At 40.0% G+C, this 24,184-nt stretch overlaps 1 protein-coding gene across 3 annotated transcripts; it reads left to right on the top strand.

Moving 5' to 3' along the window:
- Positions 1-869: 869 nt before the first annotated feature.
- CCDC14 (coiled-coil domain containing 14) lies at positions 870-18,324 on the top strand. 3 transcript variants are annotated; one of them, XM_075001689.1, is made up of 13 exons: positions 870-914; positions 3,956-4,011; positions 4,560-4,635; positions 4,936-5,008; positions 5,097-5,237; positions 6,126-6,371; positions 6,485-6,579; positions 9,359-9,932; positions 11,476-11,617; positions 14,047-14,126; positions 15,006-15,224; positions 15,308-15,440; positions 17,057-18,324. In XM_075001689.1, exons 1-13 carry the CDS (start codon positions 882-884, stop codon positions 18,036-18,038), a joined length of 2,850 nt encoding a protein of 949 aa, XP_074857790.1. In that variant the 5' UTR covers positions 870-881; the 3' UTR covers positions 18,039-18,324. The 3 variants fall into 3 exon arrangements, with proteins under 3 accessions (XP_074857790.1, XP_074857793.1, XP_074857791.1); XM_075001690.1 differs by lacking the exon at positions 870-914 and adding an exon at positions 3,628-3,704; XM_075001692.1 differs by lacking the exon at positions 3,956-4,011 and having other exon boundaries at positions 874-914.
- Positions 18,325-24,184: the final 5,860 nt, after the last annotated feature.

Raw genomic sequence — 24,184 nt, forward strand, 5'->3', positions numbered from 1 at the left:
GCTTGAGCGCAGCTCCTGGCGCCGACGAAGGCTGGGGCTTGCTGGGTGGGACAAGGCTTTGGTTTAGCGGTAGCTTTAAGAGCGAACAGGCAGCTGCACAAGAAAGACCCGTGTAGAACGGAGAAGGGAAATAACTCCCCTTGTCTCCCCCACCCGGGCTGTGCACACCCAGCGGGGCCTCACCGCCCGGGGGACTGTCACCCCTTTGAGCTCTTTGTGGGGTGGGGGAACTGCAAAAAAGCCTACCCCCCCAAGCGTCTGCCTGCGTCTTCCCTCAGCTCCTGTCACCCCCGCCACCCATTTTTCCCTTCCAGCCCCCGCTCGGCTGTACCCTGCAGGTCACCGACCCCCCCCCCCCCCCAGTTTGGTTCGTTTCTCCCCCCGGGTAACAATTCGCCCCTCGCCCCGCTGCGCCGTGCCCCTGGAACACTTTGTCATGTATCTAAAGATAGGTCTGCAAGAGCTGAAGCTCGGTAAGAGCAGAGTAAGGGCAGCGGCTACAGCCGCGTTTACTGAGCATGCCCAGTTCAACTGTACATGCTCCGTACAGCCGTTACAAATTCCGAGGGACGGCCTTCCTCAGCATCAGCGCGTGAGAGCTGCTGCCAAACTAACTTGTCTCGCCCGGCTCCTCTTCTATTGGTTCACAGGACCATGCTTCCACCAATCCCGGCCCTTTACTGCCGGCTCCGCCCTATTCCACAGCCCGCCGTGGCTGCCGCCGGCGCCTCACAAGGGGGGGAGGGAGGCAGGCAAGTGGCAGAGGCGGGGCTATCGCAGCCGTTGGGCCTGTCAGCCAAGTCGGGCTGGGATTGGCCGCGCGCTTCCGCTCTGAGGGACGGAGGGTTAGCTCCTCCCCCAGCCTGGAGTCGGAGGGAGCAATGGCGAAGCCGGGGGCCCTACGGCATCACAAGGTACCAGCGGGGGCTCTGGTCTTCTCTGGAGGTGGGGGGTTGGGCGTGGCGTAGTCGCGCTCCGGGATGCTGAGGGGGTGGAGGGAGGCTCCTCTCTGTGTTTTGGGGGGGTTGGGCGGCGGTATAGGGGTCTCTGTGGGAGGGGGACCTGGGTGTCCGGGAGAGGGGCTTTGTCCTGGGTCTGGGTCAGATGCGACGTTCTCCTGGGGGCCACTAGGGGTGGGGTGGGGTGGGGTGGTGAATGGGCTCAGGGGCCGGGGGATGGGGGGTTCCTCTGTATTTGTGGGGGAGGGATGGAGAAGTCATTGGGCTCCCTGGTCAAGGGATGGGCTCTCTGGGTGGGACAGAGGAGGGGACTGGGGGCACAGGCCCTCAGCTCTTTTCTGGAGAGGTTGCAGGTGACTCAACTGGGAACCTAAATGTGGGACGCAAAGGACCTCCCCTTGGGAGTGCATGGGAAACTGAACCTCTCCAAGAATAGGTCAGACTCTTAGGGACTCCCTTGTCTGGTGGGGTGCATGGGACTCTTCCCTGCCCCACAAATGCAGAGAAACCTAGGATTTAGTCAGTGTTTTTTGTTTTTAAAAAAACAAAAACAAGGCAGAAAGCAGTCAAGTAGCACTTTAAAGACTAGCAAAATAGTTTATTAGGTGAGCTTTCGTGGGACAGACCCACTTCTTCAGACCATATCCAGACCAGACCAGACTCAATATTTAAGACACAGAGAACCAAAAACAGTAAGCAAGGAGGACAAATCAGAAAAAGATAATCAAGGTGAGCAAATCAGAGAGTGGAGGGGTGGGGGGGAAGATCAAGAATTAGACTGAGTCAAGTATGCAGACGAGCCCCTATAGTGACTCAGAAAGTTCACGTCACGATTTAAACCATGTGTTAATGTGCCAAAGTTGAATATAAATGTCAATTCGTCCGCTTCCCTTTCGACAAAAGAGTGATAATTTCTTTTCAGTAACACACATACCTTGAGGTCATTGACAGAATGGCCCATTCCATTAAATGTTGACTAACTGGTTTGTGGATTGGAGTGTTTTGACGTCTGTTTTGTGCCTGTTGACCTTTTGTCTAAGGGAGTTAGAAGTCTGTCCAATATACAAAGCATCTGGGCATTGTTGGCACATGATGGCATATATGATGTTAGTAGAGGAGCATGAGAAAGTGCCCGTGATTCTGTGAGTAACCTGGTTAGGTCCAGTGATGGTATTTCCAGAGAAGATATGTGGACAAAGCTGGCAGCGGGCTTTGTTGCAGGGAAAGGTTCCAGGACTGGTGTTCCTGGGGTATAGACTGTGGCTGTTAGTAAGGATCCTCATGAGGTTGGGAGGTTGTCTGTAGGAGAGAACAGGTATGTCACCCAGGGCCTTCTGGAGTGTAGCATCCTGATTAAGAATAGGTTGTAGGTCTTTAATAATTCGTTGCAGTGGTCTGAGTTGGGGGCTGTAAGTGATGACCAGTGGTGTTCTGTTCTTGGCTTTTTTGGGCTGATCTTGGAGTAGTTGGTTTCTGGGTATGCGTCTGGCCCTGTCGATTTGTTTTTTTACTTCTCCTGGTGGGTAATTCAGGTTTATGAATATTTGGTAAAGCTCTTGTAGTTTTTGGTCTCTGTCAGTTGGATCAGAGCAAATGCGATTGTACCTAAGAGCTTGACTATAAACAATGAATCTGGTCACGTGTGCAGGATGGAAACCAGAAGGGTGTAGATAAGTATAGCGATCAGTAGGTTTTCGGTACAGTGTGGTACTGATCAGGCCATCCTTGATTAGTACGGTAGTGTCCAGGAAATGTATCTCTTGCATGTTGTAATCGAGGCATAAGTTGATGGTGGGGTGTAGATTGTTAAAGTCTCTGTGGAATTCTTCTAGTCAACATTTTAATGGAATGGGCCATTCTGTCAATGACCTCAAGGTATGTGTGTTACTGAAAAGAAATTATCACTCTTTTGTCGAAAGGGAAGCGGACGAATTGACATTTATATTCAACTTTGGCACATTAACACATGGTTTAAATCGTGACGTGAACTTTCTGAGTCACTATAGGGGCTCGTCTGCATACTTGACTCAGTCTAATTCTTGATCTTCCCCCCCACCCCTCCACTCTCTGATTTGCTCACCTTGATTATCTTTTTCTGATTTGTCCTCCTTGCTTACTGTTTTTGGTTCTCTGTGTCTTAAATATTGAGTCTGGTCTGGTCTGGATATGGTCTGAAGAAGTGGGTCTGTCCCACGAAAGCTCACCTAATAAACTATTTTGCTAGTCTTTAAAGTGCTACTTGGCTGCTTTTTGTTTTGATAGTGTATAGAGTAGCACGGCTTACTCTCTGTTACTAAAAACAAGACAGGTGTCAGTATTCAGCCAGGTTTCCCACAGCTGGAGCTAATGAAGAGATTACTGTATTATAAAGTTCTGTAATTCTTCACAGTCATAGTATATCACACCTTAAGCCTGTGGTCTGGGTCTGAACTCTTACGAAAAGTTTGTGGGATCTTTAACAAATGCAAGCAGTCAGGCCCTCAGTTTTACAATATCCACTAGCACCATCTTAAGGTATTGGTTCAGTACTGATTTGTAGAAAACTGATTTTAGGAACTACCAGCACTGCTTTTTGTACCTTTCTGGGTTTTTCATTGATGTCTCCCATTCAGGAATGTCCTGATGTAGCTTATCTAGTGTAATTTGACTATAGACAGTGTTACTGGAGGAAAGTGGAAGGACGGTACTGAAATAACCTCAGTGGATAAAACAGATTGCTGTGGTCTACAAAAAGAGCCTGATCAGGTAGTTTTTTTGTGGATGGGCTGCTGCATCTACATGTAGTGTCACTGAGTTCAGTGGAGCTCCTTGTATTCCTGTGCATTGTAAATTGCAGGAGTGAGGCCATGATGCTCTTTTGTGTGTTCTCCCTCATTCATTAAAAATTGTCTCACTTTTAGTAATCCAGTGCTCTTTGGTATACTTCTATTATATCATAAAATAGTTAATAGAAATAACAATAATTATTGGTGTATATGTGTGTAACAATTCAACAGGTACTGTCTTCTGGAAGGCTAACAGGAGCAGCTAAGTTAGCAAGTGGAAAAAAACAGTAAGAATTTAATCATGAATACTGTCTAATGGTGTACCTGTAAAGCATTCTAAACAGCCATACAAATCAAAAGCCACCAGTTTGTCAACAACTTTGCATTTGTTAAATATTAAGTCTCAACTGAAAAGTGCTATAAGTCACAGATTCTCCAGTCCTTCGACAGACAAATCTTCCATTGAATTTGGTTGTAGTTTGGCCTGAACAAGGGCTAGAGGGAAGATTAATCCCTTTAGTAGATAACATTCCTGAGATTTCTGTGTTGCATTTGTGAAATATTAAATTTCCCTTCCTAGATTATTGAATGAGTATGGTCACTAGTTACACATAAATTTGCTTCGTAAAGGCCCAGTCATACCCTAACATATGCTAGTGATTTCTGCAGCAGTTACTTGCTTATCTCATTGCAGCATTTGGCCCTGTTGTAAGGGCAGCATATGGGATATCCTTTTTTTATTTTGGTTTGTTTTGTTTTTTAATAGTTGTAGATATCAAAGTACAAAAACAAATATATTTTGTAAGAGGGAGAAAATGGGGAATGTCTTTTTCAGGACTGGCTTAAAAAAAGCAGGCCATTCTGATGTGGAATCTGGCTACTCCCTCTATTCCACGGACTCTGAGGATCAGGTAATTTGAGATAATTTGACTCTGTTATGCATGCAATCATAAATTAAATAAAATTACTGAAACTTAAAATCCATCTGCTACAATTCCGCAATTATAAATCTAACACATTATTAATGGGAAATGTAAAAAGTGTTCATCGGTGATTCAAACCCAGTCCAGAAATAACTGTGGCTCAAATTTGTAAAAACATCTAAAAATCTTCCAAATAGGACTGTCTTGACTGTTACTTCATTGTCCGTATTTGTTTTGTTTTTACAATAAGTCAATGCCAGTATTCTGACTGCAACGTTCTTTCTGCAGGTTGCAACCATACATAATGGGCTTGATCGCTGTGCAGCTTTACTTCAGGATATTTTGCAAAATGAGGCCACAGGTTGTACCCTATTAAATTTTAAATTAAATTTTAGTTCCTGTAGGTCTTTATTTATTTTGTTGAATGGCTTTGTTTCAAATAACATTAGGAATGGAGAAAATACATCGAAAAGCTGAAAAAGTATCTTCTGTTAAGGCTACTACCAGGCCTATGCTAACCAAAGGAAATAATTCCAAAAAGAAAAGACCGAAGAGAAATGTTCTTGCTGCCCATATCCATAAAGAAATTGGTAAGCAGTTGTCCTTGGTTTGGCATTTACTTAAACAGTGTTTTCATCCATAACTGTTTTATTTACTCAATAAATATGCATTTATTGCCATTTCATTTGCAGAATTAATAATGTGGTTATAATACTGTGTAATTCATCTTGGTTTGAAACTTTAGTTTAATAAAATAAACTTAGGATGGCTTGATTGCTTTTGTTGATTTTTGCCCAAATCAAGCCAGATAGGTTCATGGTACTATACAGTAAAGACTACTTTCAGGCAAAGATTGGTTGTTGTTATCCAGAACAGGGGTCAGCATCTTTCCAAGGCATAGTGCCAAAATTTGATCTTTAGACCTCTATGTGCATGCTGAGTGCTGGTGATACTTTTTAAACTCACTAATAGTCCTATTTACAACATCATCATTCATAAATAAATAAAGATGCAGAGTTTTTCTGTTTTAGGTGGTGGTTAGTAGCATTAACTGGTCTTTTGTTAATCCACAGGTGGAATAGCTTTGAGCAAGCTCCTGGCTCCCCCCGGGAGAGGGGCAGGGCTGGGCTGGGCTGGGCTGAGCTCCTGCCTGGCATGCTGTGAAAGCCTGCTCGCGTGCTGCTCTTCACACAGTGCTGGGAGTTGCTGGCTCCTGATCTAGAGCTTGCCTGCACCATGGCTTTGTTAAGCACAGAAATCTGTCAGGGAGTGCCTGACAAGATCCTTAATCAAAAGTCCAATAGGATTAGAGTTCAGGGTATATACATTGTATTGTTCTTTCTTAAGTGGTATTCTTCTTTCTCAGTGACATATGCAGGTTCATGGTAAAGTACATGTTTGATCCCAAAACTCTTTCTGTAAACATTTGTGTATGAGTAGTGCTAAAAGAAAATTAACTTCAACTTTATTTTCCGTAGTACCAGCATCAAATAGGAAACTGTCTTCTTGTAATGCACCTGCTGTTGACAAAGAGGGAGAACTTTCCAGTGCAGTACAAATTCCACCAATTAAACCAGTTCATGTGCCTTTCAATCAACACTCTCCTGTGATGCATCAAAAACTGTGTGAGCATGTGCAAACGCAAATGTCTCTGATAACTGGCCAAGTTGCACCAAGCTATAATGCAACTCCCACTATAACTGCTTACCCCGTTTTAGATCCTGGTTAGTATAAATATCATTGTATAGTTAGATACTATTTAGGGGGTTGTTTTTAATTTTTTGGGAAGAAAAAGAATCTTAATTTAACAGAGTTAGTTTTTGTCTATTTGTTTCAGAATATCAAAGTGCTACAGCATTTAATTATCGTTTACCTACCTCCACACCAACTCTGTCCCCGCAGCATTCAGCTAATCCTTCAGTCATTCAGTCTGTAAGTAGACTTGATTTAAACTATAAATAAATAATTTAATGTTGTCATATGTTTAGCTTTTATATGTGGTGGGTAATAAAATGATGGCCATTAGCCCCTGGTGGGCCACCAACATAGTATTTATTTGTGCCTCCATAGTTAGGGGGGATTGCAGCTCCCATTGGCTGTGGATGACGACTGTTCCCAGGCAATGCAAGCTGCAAGAAGTGGCATGGGACTCCACTTTGTGCAGCTCCCATTGACTGGGGATGGCCGTCCACAGCCAATAGGAGCTGTAATGGCCCATACTTGCAGAGTCGCGGGTAAATACACTCGCAGCAGCCCACCAGGGGCTAACCCTGGGGAAATGGATCTGGCCCATGGACCAGTATTTGCCCACACCTGCATTACTACGAAATTTTCCCAAAGGAAAAAAAACTCAGTGCATTTTAATGTCTCATAAAATATGTGAACGTTTACGTATGGTGGTGCTTGTAATAAAATATTATGTGATTCTAAGGTGATTTACAAATATATTAGTAGCAAGCATTGCTACTTGTATTTTATTGTGTTTGCGTTAGACTCCAAAAACAAGATAAATGACAAAGGTATGGGGCCTGTTCATTCCTGTTTGTTTTGGTCATTGTTTTCCTATGTTGAATTTGGTGAAGTATCTATTTCCCACCCCTTCCTGACAGCGACTGATATGTACTGATTAGAGTAACATCCCAGTCTGAGCTGATGGTTGTGTCATTAACCTAACCTTGAATATTTTCATCTGTAACAACCACACTTGACTAAAAATGCTAACTTTTGTCAGTGGAAGAAGCACAAAATCCATCATTCTCAAATATGATTTGATGTGTTAAAGCTGCAGTTGAATATCCTTATGTGTTTCAACAAGGAGTCTGCTGGCACTTTTAAAGACTAATAAATTTATTAGGCTCTTGGAGCATGTGCTTTCACGAGATACTCCTCACTTCCTAGATCCTGAAGAGAAAACAGAAAAGGTATGGATACAGAGAGGGAGGTGTGACATCAGTGCTAATAAAATCAGTGTGGATGTGGCTCATCTCCAACAGAGATGAGAAGCAAAAAATTTCCTGTAGTACTTCAAAGACTAACAGTATTTTTTATTAGGTGATGAGCTTTCATGGCGTAGACTCGCTTTTTCAAATACTGCGTACACTGATAACTGAGACAAAGAGAATTTAAAAGAAAGATAGAAAAAAAATTAAATAAAAACTAATGACTCCACTAGATAGAGCAGAAGGAGTGGGATGTCATTAAATGGAGTGGCCACCACCATTAAGTGTTAGGTGCATTCTATAACAAAGAGACTTTGGTACCAGATTACAAAGGGAGACATGTGACTTGGAATTTATTTTCAAGTTTAATACCTATCACGTTGGACTCAATAAAGGTATCCATTACCTTACATGTTACAAGGACAGTTTTCCCACCTTTGATATTCCAGTGACTGCATGCATCCCACTTCACTTAATAGACACTTGCAGAGGCTTTTTTCTTCCCTCTTCTGCCCTATCTAGCTGATTCGTCAGCATTTACTTTTTTTCTATCTTTTAAATTCTCTTTGTCTCAGTTATCAGTATACTACAGATCTGAAAAAGTGGCTCTGTTTCACAAAAGCTAATTAATAATACTGTTTAGTCTTTAAGGTGATACAGGATTGCTTTTCTTGTTTTGTGAAGACACAAACTAACATGGTTACCTCTCTGACAGATGGGAAGGTGGGAGACCCTGAATGGGAAATAATCTATTGTAATGTGAATACCACTCCAGTCCTTGGTTCAAGGTGGCAGATTTGCACGTGATTTCCAGCTCAGCATTTTCTTGTTGCCGTCTGTTTTTGAAATGCATCTCATGAAAGCTTGTGCCCCAAGCTTATGCCCTTAAATTTGGTAGTCTTTCAAGTACCACCAGACTCTTTGTTTTAACTGAAACAGACTTAACACAGCTACCCCTCTGAAACTTTTCTATTTCAACATACAACATTAAAAAACAAATACAGAGCAAACTCCCTACTGCAGTTTGGGGAAGAGTGGATGTAGGATTTACATTGGTGGCACCTGGAATCTTACTGTAGGGTTCCATAGCTAAAGGGATCTTCTCTTCGTACACTATGGGATATCATCTCATTAGCTAGAAGTTTAGGACTGTGGGAACGTTGTGCTTCACAGAGCTAAAAAACCACTAAGTAATATCTTGCATTGTTTGTAGCACTCAGTGCATACATGTATAGTATATGTATTTATAGACATTACTGAGATTAGTCAAAATGCCAAAATGCAGAAAAAATACTTGTGTATAATGTGTTTGTTCCTCTGTGTCTTTGGGTACCAGCAATGAATGCTAGTTACAAAAACAGGGAAAATAAAGTAATATCTCAGGAAGATTCTTTTAAGCATACTGAAACTGAATTCCGCCCCCCCCCCACCCCCCACAAGAAAACGGAATCCTTTTGTTCCTCCTCAATATAAACAGCAATTTAGCTTTATGGCTGAATTACAGATAACATTTAAGGTAATACGAACTACTCTTATTGGTTATCCTAACTGTTTGCCTTTTAATTACTCCTTTGCATAGTGGAAAGTCATACACTGCAGCCTGAATGTATTTATGAATATTATTTTAACTCTTTTTTTAATTACAAACACTGCACAAGACCACATTAAATAAGATTGCCTTCTAAATTTTGAAGGAATCCTAACTGCTGTGTTTAGGTTTAATGAAAATACAAATAATTTGTTTAATATATATATATATGTTCTCTGTTTAGGGTGTTCCTGCTCACAGTTACAACCCGTGTGCACCACAAGCAGGAGGCGCTGTCTTTTTCCCAGTAGTTTCTGCTGCTACTGCTATTTCTTCACAGTCACAATCTGTCACCTCTGGTCCTCATATGACACCCTGTCCACCACTAGCTGTGCCAAATAATTCTACAGTATCTGCATTTGTTCCAGCAGCTTATGGCAGAGAGGTGATTTCAAACCAAAGAAATCATGAGCAGCGAGTACAGGAAGCAGACTTGATAAGATGTATACAAGCTCATCTGGCTCTGTTAGAACCACATGAAGCAGAGAATGAAAGGGCTGATCAGCAGTTTGATTCAGCACAGCCTAAGGTCTCAGATACCAAAGAAGAGGAAGCTGCTGAGGAACATAGTGAGGGTACTTCCAGTGAGGAAGAGGACCTGAATGCTGTTGACATAGCACCAGTGAGGGACACAAGTTGTCAGACAAGCTTTGACAAAAAAATTCTAAAGCCTAAAAAAGCAAGCCCAGAAAAGACAGCCCAAAAAGTTAAAACATTAAGATATCTTTTGGGAGAGCTAAAGGCACTGACAGACCAAGGTAAAAATGTTTTTATCAGTACAGTAGAAGTGTGCTACGTGGATGAACATTCTTAAAAATCCATAATATATTATTAGTGTGATTAATTGTTGTATTTCAGCTTTTACAAATTTATAATACTTTTTAATAGAGCTGTTTGTTTTGATCTGAAGGAGGATGAAGTGAGTGTTTCAATGTTTATCTGAGATCTTTACATTATTGTAGCTATTAGTAAAAGTAGTATTTTCATTTTGCGTACAGTCTTTGGGAAGGCTCTTCTCTTGGGCTAAGGCTACGCTCTGGTTTCTATTTCAGAGTACATTTTTATCCTGAAATAGAAACCCGGCTGCCAAAGGCCTCGCTCAACATAGCAGGGCTATTTTGAGTGCAGTATTTCATTCCCACTACCCCTCATCATATAAAAGGTAATTGGAAGATTGAAACAGGTGTTTATTTTGAACTCTGGTGCAGTGTAGCTGGCACTCAGTTCGAAATAAGTTCCCTCGAAATAACTTATGTAATTTGCACAACTCAAATTGCTTAAGTTATTTTGAGATAGGGATAAGTGTAACCCTAACCTTAGATTTCCCAGAGGAAGTGACCAGGGAGTGTTATGGAAAGGTTCACAAGGATTTCCCTTCAGGGATCAGTTTGAAAGATGGTGGGTGCGCTTTAGTGGGAATCCATTTAGTGGCTCTCAGCTTTTCTTGATGAACTGTGCCACTTCCAGGAGTCTGATTTGTCTTGCACACCCCCACATTACACCTCATGTAAACTACTTGCTTCCAAAAATAAAAATACAAAAAAGTTTCACCAGATAATTACTGAAGGATTGTTTACTTTCTCATTTTTACCATATAATTATAAAATAAACTTGGGCTGTAAATATTATATTTGCATTCCAGTGTATATTATAAAGAGCAGTATAAACCAATTATTGTCGATATGATATTTTAGTTTTTACTGACTTTGCTAGTACTTTTTATTTAGCTTGTAAAACTAGGCAATATATATAAATGAGTTGATGAACCCCCAGATCACCACTGAATATTGCCAAGAGTACATGTGCACATGGTTAAGAACCACTGAGTTAGACCATACTTCACATCGTCAAATATAGGGCAGGTCTACACTAGACCTTGAAGCCAATCATAGATAGGCAATTCCAGCTATGGCAGTTGTGTACCTGGAATCGACATATATACGACCGACTTATTTGCCTGTCCTCAGTGAAGGAGGTTGATGAGAGAAACTCCCCCATCAACCTCCCTTACTCTTTGTGAGAATGAGGAGCACAGGGGTCAGCTGTCAACCCCTGATAGTTCAATTTTTTGTGTCCCCACTAGGCAAGTGAAATCCAACCCTAGAATATCTACCTGACGGGGTGCATCTCCTTTCTAGTGTAGATGTCCCTATGGTAATTTAAATTACCTCTCTTTATTTGCACTTCTTAAACATTAAATGCCCTGCATGTAGCATAAAAGGTGGTAGAATTTATGTTCAGTCATCTCATAAATTGCTTCATTATGTGTCTATATAGGCATCTGTTTTTAATTTTTTGTAGATGATTCTGAAATATTGAGGCTAATACATGAGGTAGAAGACTGTGTTTCAGTGCTGCCAGCAGTAGTTGGAAGTACTAATGTGCAAGCTGAAATAGCACTTGCTATCCAACCTCTCAGAAGTGAAAATGCCCAGTTGCGTAGGTCAGTAAACATTCAAAAAGTAAGCAACCTATTTCAAAAATATGTATGGTGCTAGCTAACTTCATTATAACTATACTACAATATGCACTGTGTAACAATGTGTAATTCTTAAAGCATATTCTTGTTTTGGTGTTTTATATTGTGTTCAGATGCAGGGGTTTTGTATATATTATGTTTTGTATATTGTATTGTTTCTTAAAAATATCTTTAAGGTAAGGTATTCATATTGAGTGCACATATATTTGAACAAGCTTCCTGTTACTGAAGAACAGGAATGTATTTACTTCTTCCATCAGTTTTCCAACATGAAATAATAATCTCTTAGTTAAAACATGGAACAGAGTCAGGTGGTCTGTCTCTACCATGGACTTGCTCTATGACTTTAGGTAAATCACTTAACCTAACTGTGTTGTGGGTTTATCATTGTATTAATCTGCCCCAGAGGAGTGTAAATTTAACACGCAGAGGAAAGCATGCACTAAGTGGGTCATGTGGATCCAAATGGCATTCAGTTAAAGTTTTCTAGTGCATGTTAATGTAGGGCTGTTTGAAACAGCAGTTTTACATATTTGTGAAATAAAAATATTAGCCAAGAGAAGAATTATAAAGTTTAATCCACTGTTCATGAAGTGTTTTGCATTTTTCAGCTGAGGAGTATAAGTGAAAAATTGAATGAAAAGTTGATATTTCAAATTAGAACTCAAATAAAACATTTTGACTGCAGATGATAGACTTCACAACCTTTAATATAGGTAGGATAGATATTCTTAGTGTTATCTTTGAAATGATTGTGCTTTAGAGCTCCAGTAGAAGGGATGGAATTTTGGAATAGGATGGTTAAATGTGAAGTGGAAAAATTAATTATATGAGAAGTCTTTTGGAAAAAGTAAGCATGACCCTAGCTAGTTCCTGTATCTGTAATGTGTCAGTTAATGTTGATTTCAGCTGACATGCTAAAATTGACACACATGCAAATTGATCAGAAATAGTGCAGGTCACATTACCGCCTCTCCCTCCCCCCATTTTGTGCTTGCAGAGATTGGGTATCACAGCCCTGTAAAAGGATAGAGAACCCTATGCAGCCCTACTATTATAGCCATGCTTCCTCACTCCGTGACAGCAAAGCTGCATAGAAATCCCTGTGCTGTTGCAAAGCAGGTGACCTACAATTTCTGAACATGTAAGATGCAGGGACAGCTGTGGTCCTGGTAGGTCAGAGCAAAGACTTCTTCCCAGGACTGCAAGAAACAGGAAGAGGGATGAGAACCCAACAGCAGCGGAGGCCACTTGTTGCTGAATGGCTTGTGCTCCTCGGGGTTCTGACTGGGGGTCCTTGCTCTGTCCAGCTGAGACAGCAAACCTCTGTTCATTTGTGCCTGCCATGGATTAGGGGTCATGAACCATGCACAGAGCCGTCTGCAGTTGTGCTGTCAAGGACACATTGATCAGCTAGGAGTGTTGAAGATCTGATACTGGGGTTGCACAGGGTTTTCTGCACAGCCATAGGGCCAATTGCTGCTCACCTGCTGCAGCCATGAGATGCAAAGAAGAATGCATATTGCCAAGGCAAACCAGAGACCCTTGGCCAGTGCTGCGAAAAGGAGGAGTTCCCAGCTGCAGGGGTGACTTCCCTGCTGGGAAATGGCATCTGGCTGGGGACAGAGTCATTCAGTAGCAGGGTTGTCTGCTCCTGGCAGGCTTAGCAAAGGTTCTCTGTGCTGTTGGACCAGGAGCGCAGTCTCCTGCGCATCTTGCATCCACTTGTCTTGTACTGCTCAGCTGTGCAGCGAGGTCTCTGCAGCTTTTCTGTCAGTACTGCCCCAGCATCACCCTTACGTCATCTTAATGTCTAATAAAAATAAATTTAAAAATGGATATTAACTGTCAAAAGAAAAAACTAAAAACTTAGTTTTAACCAGTCTAACTGGAAAATTTCTCCTACATGTTTTTGTCTATGTGTGAAAGGATAGTGACTGTAATTTAGCCTCTGTCCATGAGGGATCTAACTTTTAATTATTATTTTTTGTTGAACGATGGTTATTTGTTCTTGACATTAGCGTATGACTTGCCTTATCTTGCAGTTTATTTTATTAACTGATCTCTAGTCAGTCAGTGCTCAAATGCAGAAAGAATCTCTTTCTAGTGTACACTTTCATGTAAAAGTAGACATCCTTCTTTTGAGCCAAAATGGAGTGAAGATACCATGATTCTTCAAGAGATCTCATTCAGTTAAAGAAAGATGGAAATGCAGACTTTGATGAAAGTATATTAAAACTATAATTTCCAAAACTAAAAACATTTTAATGAGAACAAACAAAGCAGCACAAAAATTAGCAAACTTTTTAATATATAAGCTAATTTTCCTGTTCAGCTTTTTGAATTTACTCTGTTCGAACTTTCTCCATTTATGCTTTATCATTCACATTTAGGAGATTAAGAATATTGAACCAGCAACTCCGGGAGCGAGAGAGAGCAGAAAAGGAGTACAGTCCGGATTGCAACTTTGAATGCAAGTACTTGTAGCTTGCAAGTGACTGTGTAGGAAATGGGGATGAAGAAGAGAGGCAGTTTTCCTCTATCTTCCTTTGAAAGAACTCAGCAAAAAATGCACAGCATATCATTACATGACAAGCACAACTTATCTGCTGCGAATTAATGTGACAGTGGGTAATGCTACCATGATACCAACCTAAAAATATTTTACCAAGCTGGGGGGGAAAAGGGAAGAAAATGCCATTTCGCAAAATCATGTGTGGAAGTTCAGAACTGTACTCACGGTAGGGGTACAGAATTAAATAACTAATCTAATTGCACATTTAAAATATATAAAACTACACTCCACGTTGTCACTATGATAATGGGGACTATTATTTCCACAGGTTTGAAGTTTTTGGCCCGCCAAGTCATGTAGTGAGCTGTGTGTAAATGTACTGAAGTCCTTGAAGCTTTATGGATGTTCTCTTGTTCATGTCACTGCAAGATCAGGGACTTAGATATCATTGTAAGCAATACCAAGTCTTGTGGTTACTTTTTAGAAAGAAAATTAATCCTTAAATATTTTATTGTGGGTAGTTTCTCACAGAATGAGACTTTTTTTTTTAAAGTCAAAATAGAATTGGACCTAAAGATTTAGAGCTTAATAGAAATCTTTCCAAATACCTCTTAAAAACATGTACTGATAATGAAAGAAAATTCTCTTTCTACACTTCTGATTTATGCTAATATTCACACACAACTTTTGACTTTAACATAATAGTTATTGTGATCTGTTAATTAAAATTCTTAGAAATTAAGAGTATGGTTTACAGTTAATAGTTACAAATTCTGTTTCTTTTGGGCATAGAAATTAAACATTTAAAAAACTTTTGCTATATTTCTGTTCCTGTAGTAGTTTCTCTACAGTCCCTGAATATGACACTCCAGAATCAACTCAAGGAATCTTTAAAGGGCCTTGAATCTCTGCACAATAAAAATGAAGAACTGCTTAAAATAATAGAAAACCAGAAAGAAGAAAATAAACAGTTTGCAAGAGTTATCCAGGAGAAAGATAGAGCACTACTTGAAAACAAACAGCATTATGACATTGAAACTACAAAGCTAAAAATTGGTATGTGTTTTGAATTGATGATTTTTCCCACTTGAAGTTTTTTATATTTTTAAAAAGGCTAAATAAAATTGTGCTTGTTTTAGAAGTGGATGAGGTATTGGCAAATGCAAAGAGCTTCCAGTTTAAGTTAGAAGCCTCAGAAAAAGAAAATCAGATCTTGGGCATAACATTACGTCAACGTGATGCAGAAGTAAACAGACTGCGTGAATTGACTCGGTAATATTAATTACAGTTGTTTTCTTTGCATTTCTTATTTTGAATTACTGAAACAATGCTAAAATAATAGTGCAGCCTCTCCTTACATTCTCTTTGTGTAAACCTTGCGTTAGATTGTAAGACAATTAGATCTGGATCCAGGGTGGGTAAGCTCTAGAAAGGGCAATCGGGGATCAGGGCTATGTTGACACTGTACAATGAAATAGCAGGCAGACTGTATCTCCCCCAAACAGCTTACACTACAGTGGTCAGAAATTAATGACTAGACAAGATTGGAGATTGGCTGTGTCTGGATGGTGGAACAATAAAACTAAAATTTGGTATTAAAGGAGAAATTTTGGCTTCCCTTTTTTTGACTCAAGCAATAGTTATTTCTATTCTTTATGTCAGGCAAGTGAAATGCTGCATGCTGTATGCATGGCTGCTTAGTGGTGGGGAGGAAATTACCTTGTTTATTTCACTAGCCTTGGCTACCCAGGTAATCCTTCCCTTTGGGGTTGGGAACTAGTTCTGCAGCCTTTTGAAATGGAGGGGGGTTTTTTTTTCCGTTTGTTTGGGGGTTTTTTTGTCCATGAAAAGATCAGAAATACATCTTTGAGAAGAACCTTGCACAGACTCCTTTTAAGACCCATAATTGGTTTTCCTGTGGTAAGAAGTGATCTGTCAGTTCAGGGTACATTTTTAAAAGAAATTTGACTAGATTTCTCTCATTTTTGAGAGTCTTAGAGCCTGAGTGATGTCACCTAAATCACATGTATTTGTGAACATATTTTATGTTTTGGGTTTTTTTTCCTGAGTTCATGGTGGGACTTCTGTGAATATGTGTGGTTCTGATAATAGATCTGTCTAGGTACTTGATTTGTTTGGGTTATTTACAACCAGTTTTAACCCGTTTTGCCCAAAATTCAGAATCCCTCCCTTAATAGTGTGCAATATGATTCTTACAGTGTGTATACACCTTATGCATTTTCCTGTACTGTAACTTCTGACCACCAGATGGGGATAGCCATATTTATACGTAATGAGCTGGGCCTTAATTTGTCTTGGCATAGAAAGCAGAAAATGAGTAACTGAGATTGTCCTTGTGTATTTCTGTATTTAAATATTTACTTAAGCATAGTATACAATTTAAAGGAAGCAATTTTTGCAAATTGCTGTCAAAGGCCGGCCCTCATATTTTAACACAAACATGGAAAATCATATAATTGTAGACCTGGAAGGGACCTCAAGAACTCATCTAGCTTAGTCCTCAGCACTTATGGTAGCACTAAGTGTTATCTAGTCCAAAATCAACTAGTCCACATCTTCAAGATACTTTTAAAGTTCTTGTCAATGTCATTTAAACTTCTCTTAGGGCAGGCAGGTAAGAGAACATTACTGCTTGCAATTCTTTTTATTATTCATTTCGAAGGTACATTTCATCTGAATTGAAGAATGACACTTGAGAGCTTGAGTAGTTTAAAATTTGTATTGATATTTGTCCCCTCTTGTGGAATATGAATTCGGCTTTTAAGTTATTATTGCAATCTTAAATTGATAAAGTGTATCTAAATATTAAATAACTGGTTTTCACAAGTCATTATACATAACATGACATAATGAATTGCTCTTAACAGAACTTTGCAGAGCAGCATGGCCAAGCTTCTCTCTGACCTCACTGCAGACAATGTTAGACAAAGACCTGAAAAAGGTCTTACAAAATCTCTTCTGGAAGACTATGAGAAACAGCTGAAACCTGACCCTTTTCCAGCAAGTACTTCCATACTGAGTTACCTTAAAAAACTAGAAAGTGATCAAATTTTGACAAATTCACAGCTTCCAGTTTCAAATAAAACTGGAGAATTGGAAATGCTCGGTCTACCATGTGAAAAGTTTGTTGAAACAGCTCATAAAAAAAGTACTCTCTTAGAAGAGGAAATGACAGCTCAAAGAATTCTTCCTACCCTGTCAAAGCAAGATGCCGAAACGGTTAGTGATTCTGGGACTTTAATAGAGGAAGAACACAAACTGGATCAGACTGTTTATATTCCCTTAACAAGCAATGCCTCTAAGAAACAGCCATCAGCAGCTGAAAGAAATGTGTGTGCACAACACCATGTCAGTGTGGCTTCCAAAAAGTTGGACTGCAGCTGTGGGCTTTCTGACTCTCTGAAGCAGAATGGATTTGGGATGTTGGCAGATGAAAAGACTTTTGACAAATTCAGTGGTGGCTACAATTTGAGAAATCCAGTAGAAAATACATCTGAAACCGCAGGGAAGACAAGTGAGCTGGAAGAAGAGAGGTTCCCAGTGAGGCCAAAAGTAATCAATGGAACTGCTAAAGATTTTATAGACAAATCAGAGAGACCTCAGTCTGATAAATATCTTTGCACTTGCAGGCCACATCAGAATGAGAACATACAGAAAAAAGGCATTGAAACAGCTGATTCTAGTTTCTCAACTTTTGACTGTATGTCAGGAAAATCTGAGTGGAGCATGTCTTCCTTCTCAACATTCACTTCACGAGATGAAGAGGACTTTAAAAATGGTCTAGCAGCATTGGATGCCAACATAGCTAGACTACAAAGGACTTTGCAGACTGGCATTATGAAACAATGAATGAGGGAAATGTTTTGTTCAGATAATTGCTAGGGGTGTTATATTTTAATTGATGTATAATATTGACATTAGAAAAACTTGTTTTCTGGTTTTTGTATGAAATGGCTGGTTCCTAATAGGTAAATTATGACTGGAACTTATTTTCTTGGATAATTAATTACTGTGCTGTTTTCCTTGTGAAAACTATACATTTTGTGCAAGAAAGTTTATTTGAAGTTCTGCATTTAATTATTTTAAAGGAATAAAAAGTTTTATACTATAGGCAATAAAACCTATTACATGAGGGATGATATTTATTTGGGTTCAATATAGTTTAAGTAGAAAGATTTTTATCTCAGACTGTCTCACCAAGTCATTTAGATGACATAACACAAAGTGACCCCCCTTGCTTTTGTTCAAAGTAGTCAAACTTTAACTTTTTTTTTTTAAATGAATAGTATATACAGTAAACCCTCCAGTTATTCGGGTGTTATGTTCCTGCAACCCCTGGATAACTCAGATTTTTGCGCAAGTTAGCGGGGAGATGGGAACCAGGCTGCTGCTTTGTTCCCATCTCTCCTCTGCTTGCGGACCCAGGAAACTGAACAATCCACCATGGCTGTTAAGTTTCCTGGCTGCTTCTACCCGCCTTCCCTCAGCGGTGCAGCTGTCAGGGTGACACCTGCACCACTGGGGGAAGGCAGTTGCAGACAGCTAGGCGAGCGAAAAGGTTTCCCCCACCTTTTCCCAGCAGTGCAGCTGTCAGGTTAACAGCCATGTGTCTGGGAGAAGAGGCTGCGGAGCAGCATGAAGTTGTGCTTAATTTGTGTTAAAGTGAGTTACGTGCAACTTGAAGCCACATATGTCGAGAATTTACTGTACAGTGTTACCTGCTAGTCACCAAATCTAACCAAGTGGAAAGTCGGTAGGAAGAACATCCCATCTCAATCAGTACAGAATGTACTTTGCTATTCTCTTCATTCAATAGAGTTTTGAAATTCTGCCCTTTTTGTAGCAGCATGAACTCTAGAATAACTTAGAGCAGAATTTGTTCCAGACTCCTGATTAGCTAACTGCAGATGCTTGCTGAAAGCCTACCTGTTGATTCTGTGGAAGTCACCTCATTCTGAAAGCATGAATGCAATGAGCGTTTTAAAAGTAATCTGCGACACACCAAGTTCTAGACTAGAAATATACTTTCAGCCTGTATAGTGTCTGGAGTGCATTCTTGTGTTACTTAGTTTGCTTGGTCACATTTGTGGGTTACAGACATGCAAGACATGTTGGGGGAAGTGTATGGAAACAAGTTAATTCTATTGATATGAAAAATAGCAGGTTAATTATTGTGCCTCACAATCATTAAATCACATATCTTCACCAATCGCTCTAACAGGTGAAATAGTGGCTGATCAGTTATAGGCAAAACATACTGCAGAGAGCCTGGTGTATTCACTGATAGGACTGTAATGTCAAATTGCTGGTGAAACTGAGATAAACACTAACAAAGCCAAGGAAAATGAGTAATTTTGCAGAAGTATGGGGACAATCAGTTCCTCATTGAAGAAAGTAATGATTAAGTATTGAAATTTATAGCAAAATATAAAAAGTTCATAAGAATAAAAAAAATTGTAACATGCATTGCAACTACTTGGCTTCTTAGGCAGCAGCGTGTTGCTAAAAGCAGGACATAAAGTTTAGAAGTGAAGTGGAAGAAAGTTGAGCTGAAAACTGATGTGCTCCAGGCATCAACTAAGGATGCCTTAATGTACAGTTAGTGCACATAGCTTACCCAAGATGTTTCTTAAGAGTACTACAACAATAGCCTTGTTTGATATTAGTAAGCTACAATGGTGCAAATACTGCTTCCCTGCCTTTTTTTCTACCCATTAAGAAATGGACTCATTCACAACCTGTTGAAAGTTAGAAGTGGTGCAACTGTAAGTCTCAGAGAGGTAGCTATGTTAGTTTGCAGTTTCACAAAAAACAAGCAGTTGTGTAGCACAAGAAAGACTAACCATTTTATTTTTTAGGTTTATTATTACCTAATAAATAAAATGGTTAGTCTTTAAGATGCTACAGGACTGTTTGTATTTTGCTGAAAGAATATATTCCACAGGATACCAGAAACCAACTGTGGATATGAATTGCTCATTTCACAGCAAGTAATATGTTCAGAATGCTTTTAAAACTTCTCTGGCTTAATACATGGTGACTTAATTCAGCATGTTTACTATAGTTACTGTTATAAGTAGAATTACTGGTTAGCATACAGTACAGCTGTGATGAATAGCCAGCACCACTTTGAGGATTTGAGAAAGTTACTGCCTTTGGTTAAATTCCTACTACCTCCATACAGCTCTGACTTCTCAAAAGTAAGTCAATGGTACAGTAAGTTTGTTGACTAAAGCCTCTTATTAGGCAACTTCAACCACCATTGCTGGGTTATAATAGTTGGAGTTCTTTAAGTATCTCCTTGACTATTTCTAGGGAGATCCTGAGGTGGCATGTGGGGCATCAGTCATGGCAATATTGAAATTTAGAACCATGAGCTGGGTTAATGAACAAGTCTGACAACAGCTTCACAAATTGAATGGCAGACAGCAATCTGCATTAACTCCTGAAAATGGTCATGGTGGCTTGTGTGTCCACAGGGAATAGTGAGGTGGGGGCAGAAATCAAGCTCTATGTTTGATCACTTACATTGTGTATCACTCACTATCCACACTCAGTATTCTACATAAATTCTGCATAGCATGAGTGATTTGACATTGACTTAATGGTCTTTTTACTCAGGACAGCGGCATTGGTCAAGACATAAAGTCGTCAGTGAAGCATCAGGTCATGTATATTGGAAATACAGGGCCTGGTTTACAGCAGAAGTTAAATCTAAGACTTGTACCTTGCTCAGAGATGGGAATGGAGCGATGTGCTTTGTTTACATACCACAGCTGGATCATTTAACCCTCATCTTTACAAGTATCAGAGGGAAGCCATGTTAGTCTGCATGTGCAAAAACAAGAAGCCTGGTAGACCTTTATAGTCTAACATTTTTTGGAGCATAAGCTTTCATAGGCATGCATCTGATGAAGTGGGTCTTTGCCCACAAAAGTTTACGCTCCAAAAAAATCTGTTAGTCTATAAGGTACCACAGGACTTCTCCCTCATCTTTAGATTGCATATGGGGGGCGGGAGGGGGGGGAAATAGCAATGTTGATGGGATTAAGATGAGGGCTCACTAATCATTGAGTGTCCCTTTGACATTATAGCATGAAAATTAAAGTTTACATAAAGAGTACAGTATTGATCAGCTTGGTACTTGTGGTTAGAGGTACAGCCTCATGGCATATTAAAATTCATTGCCCTGGTTTTATTTAGATATCCCTGTAACTACACTGTGCTGCTGCAGAGGCAGCATGGAATAGTCTTTCATACAGTGTATCTGCCTGCATAGGTGATGAATAGGCTTTCTAATCACAAAAGAAGGTGGTTTGTGCCCCTTTCCACAAAACACTTGCATAGTCACATGACTTCCATGTAGAAGGAGTTTGCCTATTTTGCCTTCTCCTCCACTTGAGAACATGGAGTGGGGTAAGTGCTTCCTGAGAAGCATCTGAATTAACAGTAGAGGACCTGCTGCAAGGCAGATTAAGATTCTTCTGAGAAAGAGTTCAGCGCTTCCTGGCACCTGTACAGCACAATTGCTTACCACTGGCTATTGCTTATATTAAGAAATGGCACAGGCATTATTTATTTGAGCTCCTTACTTTAAGTCAGATATGCTATGTTTGGTCTACAGAATGCAGATAGATTAGAAGGCTGAGTTCTTTGCAAATGTTGTACTAATACCAAATGACTGTGTATGACGACTCTGTGTATATCTCCCTGCCTTGTCTTGACTGTTTAAGTTGTAAACTCTTCACACCAAAGTGTCAAATAGGTGGCATAGAAGGCTTAATCTGATCAGGTAAAAAGGGAGTCCAGTAGCACTTTAAAGACTAACTAAATAATTTATTAGGTAGTGACCTGTAGTAGGGTTTAAGACATTAACATAGTATATTTTTTTAAAAAGCTGTATCTAGGGGTTTTTGGTTTTTCTGGGCGGGGGTGGGGGTTAAAAAAGGACCTACTATGTGTCTTTGCTGCTGCTCACTCAGCTGACTACAGCCAAATAGTTTTGGAAGGCATTCATTTCTGGGTACAATTTAGATGAAGGAAACAATAGTTTGACATGGTCTATATTTTGGGAAGAATTGTCAAAGAGGAGGTTAGTAGTCAAATTGGCACCACTTTCAAAATTCGGTTATTCTAAAAAGCACATTCCACAGTTGAGACATTTATGTTATGCTACACTGCAGTTTTGAGATCTGATTATTTAAATTATTGCAACAAATTGGTAATTAAAGCATGAGATGGTGTAAAGGAACTGCCATTCCTACTTCCCCCCTCCCCCCCCAAAAAATATATAGACTAAATAGTGACTTCAGTGATTCAGAATGCTTTTAAGACTTGGCTTGGCTTCTTTTTCCAGATTTCAGAGTATGGCTGATGGCAGAATCACAAGCTACATTCCTTATAAATAGAATTTAATTGTGCACTTCATAAGCAAAGCGACATTGGAAGTTAAGCTGTTGAGGATATAAAATGAAAGTTTAGCGCTTTCCTCCTGCTAACTTACTAGAATACACATAAATGTTCATACTAGAAGTCAGAATTCTCCAGTATAAAACCTGGAATAAAGGTGGAATGGGTCAAAAGGTTTTAGTAGTAATAGAGTTGGAATATGAACTTCAACATGCCTTAACGCTTTACAAATGGCTGATCAAAAGTATGCTGTGATTCACTGACTGGGGATGTCTGTCATAATTTTAGGTAGAATACTGCAGGCTGGACCTCTCTGGTCTGGCACCCTCAGGACCTTACTGGTCCTGAACCAGGCAGTTTGTCAGACAAGAGAAGATCAAGTCCTGCCCCTCTGCTTCCAGCCAGCCTCCCACCATTGCTGGGCTCCTAGCCTCCACCCCCAGGACTCCAGTGGTCAGGAGCCCTAGGCAGCCTGTGCTTCCTGCCGCAAAGGCTATGATCTAGCAACATCCCTGGCCCTTCTGCACTGATTTTCCCCCTGACTGCTCCAACCCCAGAGCACTCCCTCATGATGCCAGCCCATGGATGTTGCTACACCAGAAAGTCCCAGAATAGAGAGGTTCCACCAGTATAAGAACTTGTTAGTCTGCCTTCTCTGATCAAAACAATTTTATATCCTAATTTTAAAGATTTTCCCCAATTCAGATGGTGGCTTCTCTGACATCCACTTCTATGACTGCTGAATTGTCAAAGGAGGTCTCCCATACTTTGGAGGATACCACTGTTTACCTTATAGACTAAACAGATTTTATTGGAGCATAAGCTGTTGTGGGCAAAGACCCACTTCATCAGATGCATGACTAGTACAAGCACATACTGGTAAAAGACCTACATGTATCTGATGAAGTGGCTCTTTGCCCACAACAGCTTATGCTCCAAAAACAAACAAACAGTCTATGAGGTGCCACAGGACTTCTCGTTTTTGCAGATGCAGACTAAACAAGGCTATCCCTCTGGCACACTGTTCCCTGTAATTTCGAGAGACAGAGAGTAGACTGTGGTGTAGTAAGATTAGACAAGTCATGTGTTAAATTTAGTCTCCTCCTTCATATGTATTACTGCATAATACCAGGGAAAGGTTTTGTTTTGTGCTTGTGTGTAATTAGCACAGACTTTTTGTAACCAAATCCATCTGTCCTCAATTGGTTTTGGTCTACTTTATTTTATAGTAAGTTGCAGACCGATAGTATAACCTACCAGAAAATGAACTCTCTCAGAGCTTGGCATGTTTTTTTTTTTTTTAAACCAGTATGTGCTAGTACTAGAGTCTCAGTAAGTTTTTTTTCTGACCAAGACAGTTAATTTCCCACCCTTTCATTCTAATTTTGTCAAGTCAATTGAACTTGAGTTCTACAGTGGATAACTGCCATGAAACACTGTAACAGATCCAGAAGATCCCATGAAGACAGGTAATTATTTTACTTGTTCGCTTTTAAATGTACGCAATAAATCTTTTAAGCATAGCAGAACCGAAACCAATCAGATAAGGAAAAATCATGAAATTTGTACAAGATTGCACACTCATT

Source organism: Carettochelys insculpta, chromosome 8 (assembly GCF_033958435.1).
Source record: "Carettochelys insculpta isolate YL-2023 chromosome 8, ASM3395843v1, whole genome shotgun sequence".
Taxonomy (NCBI): Eukaryota; Metazoa; Chordata; order Testudines; family Carettochelyidae; genus Carettochelys; species Carettochelys insculpta.

Excerpts from the sequence above, each read along its gene's own strand:
- CCDC14 (XM_075001689.1), top strand. The coding sequence starts at position 882 with ATGGCGAAGCCGGGGGCCCTACGGCATCACAAG. Across the intron at positions 5,009-5,096 it reads TTTGCAAAATGAGGCCACAG|GAATGGAGAAAATACATCGA; the intron begins GTTGTACCCTAT and ends AAATAACATTAG. Across the intron at positions 6,372-6,484 it reads TTACCCCGTTTTAGATCCTG|AATATCAAAGTGCTACAGCA; the intron begins GTTAGTATAAAT and ends TATTTGTTTCAG.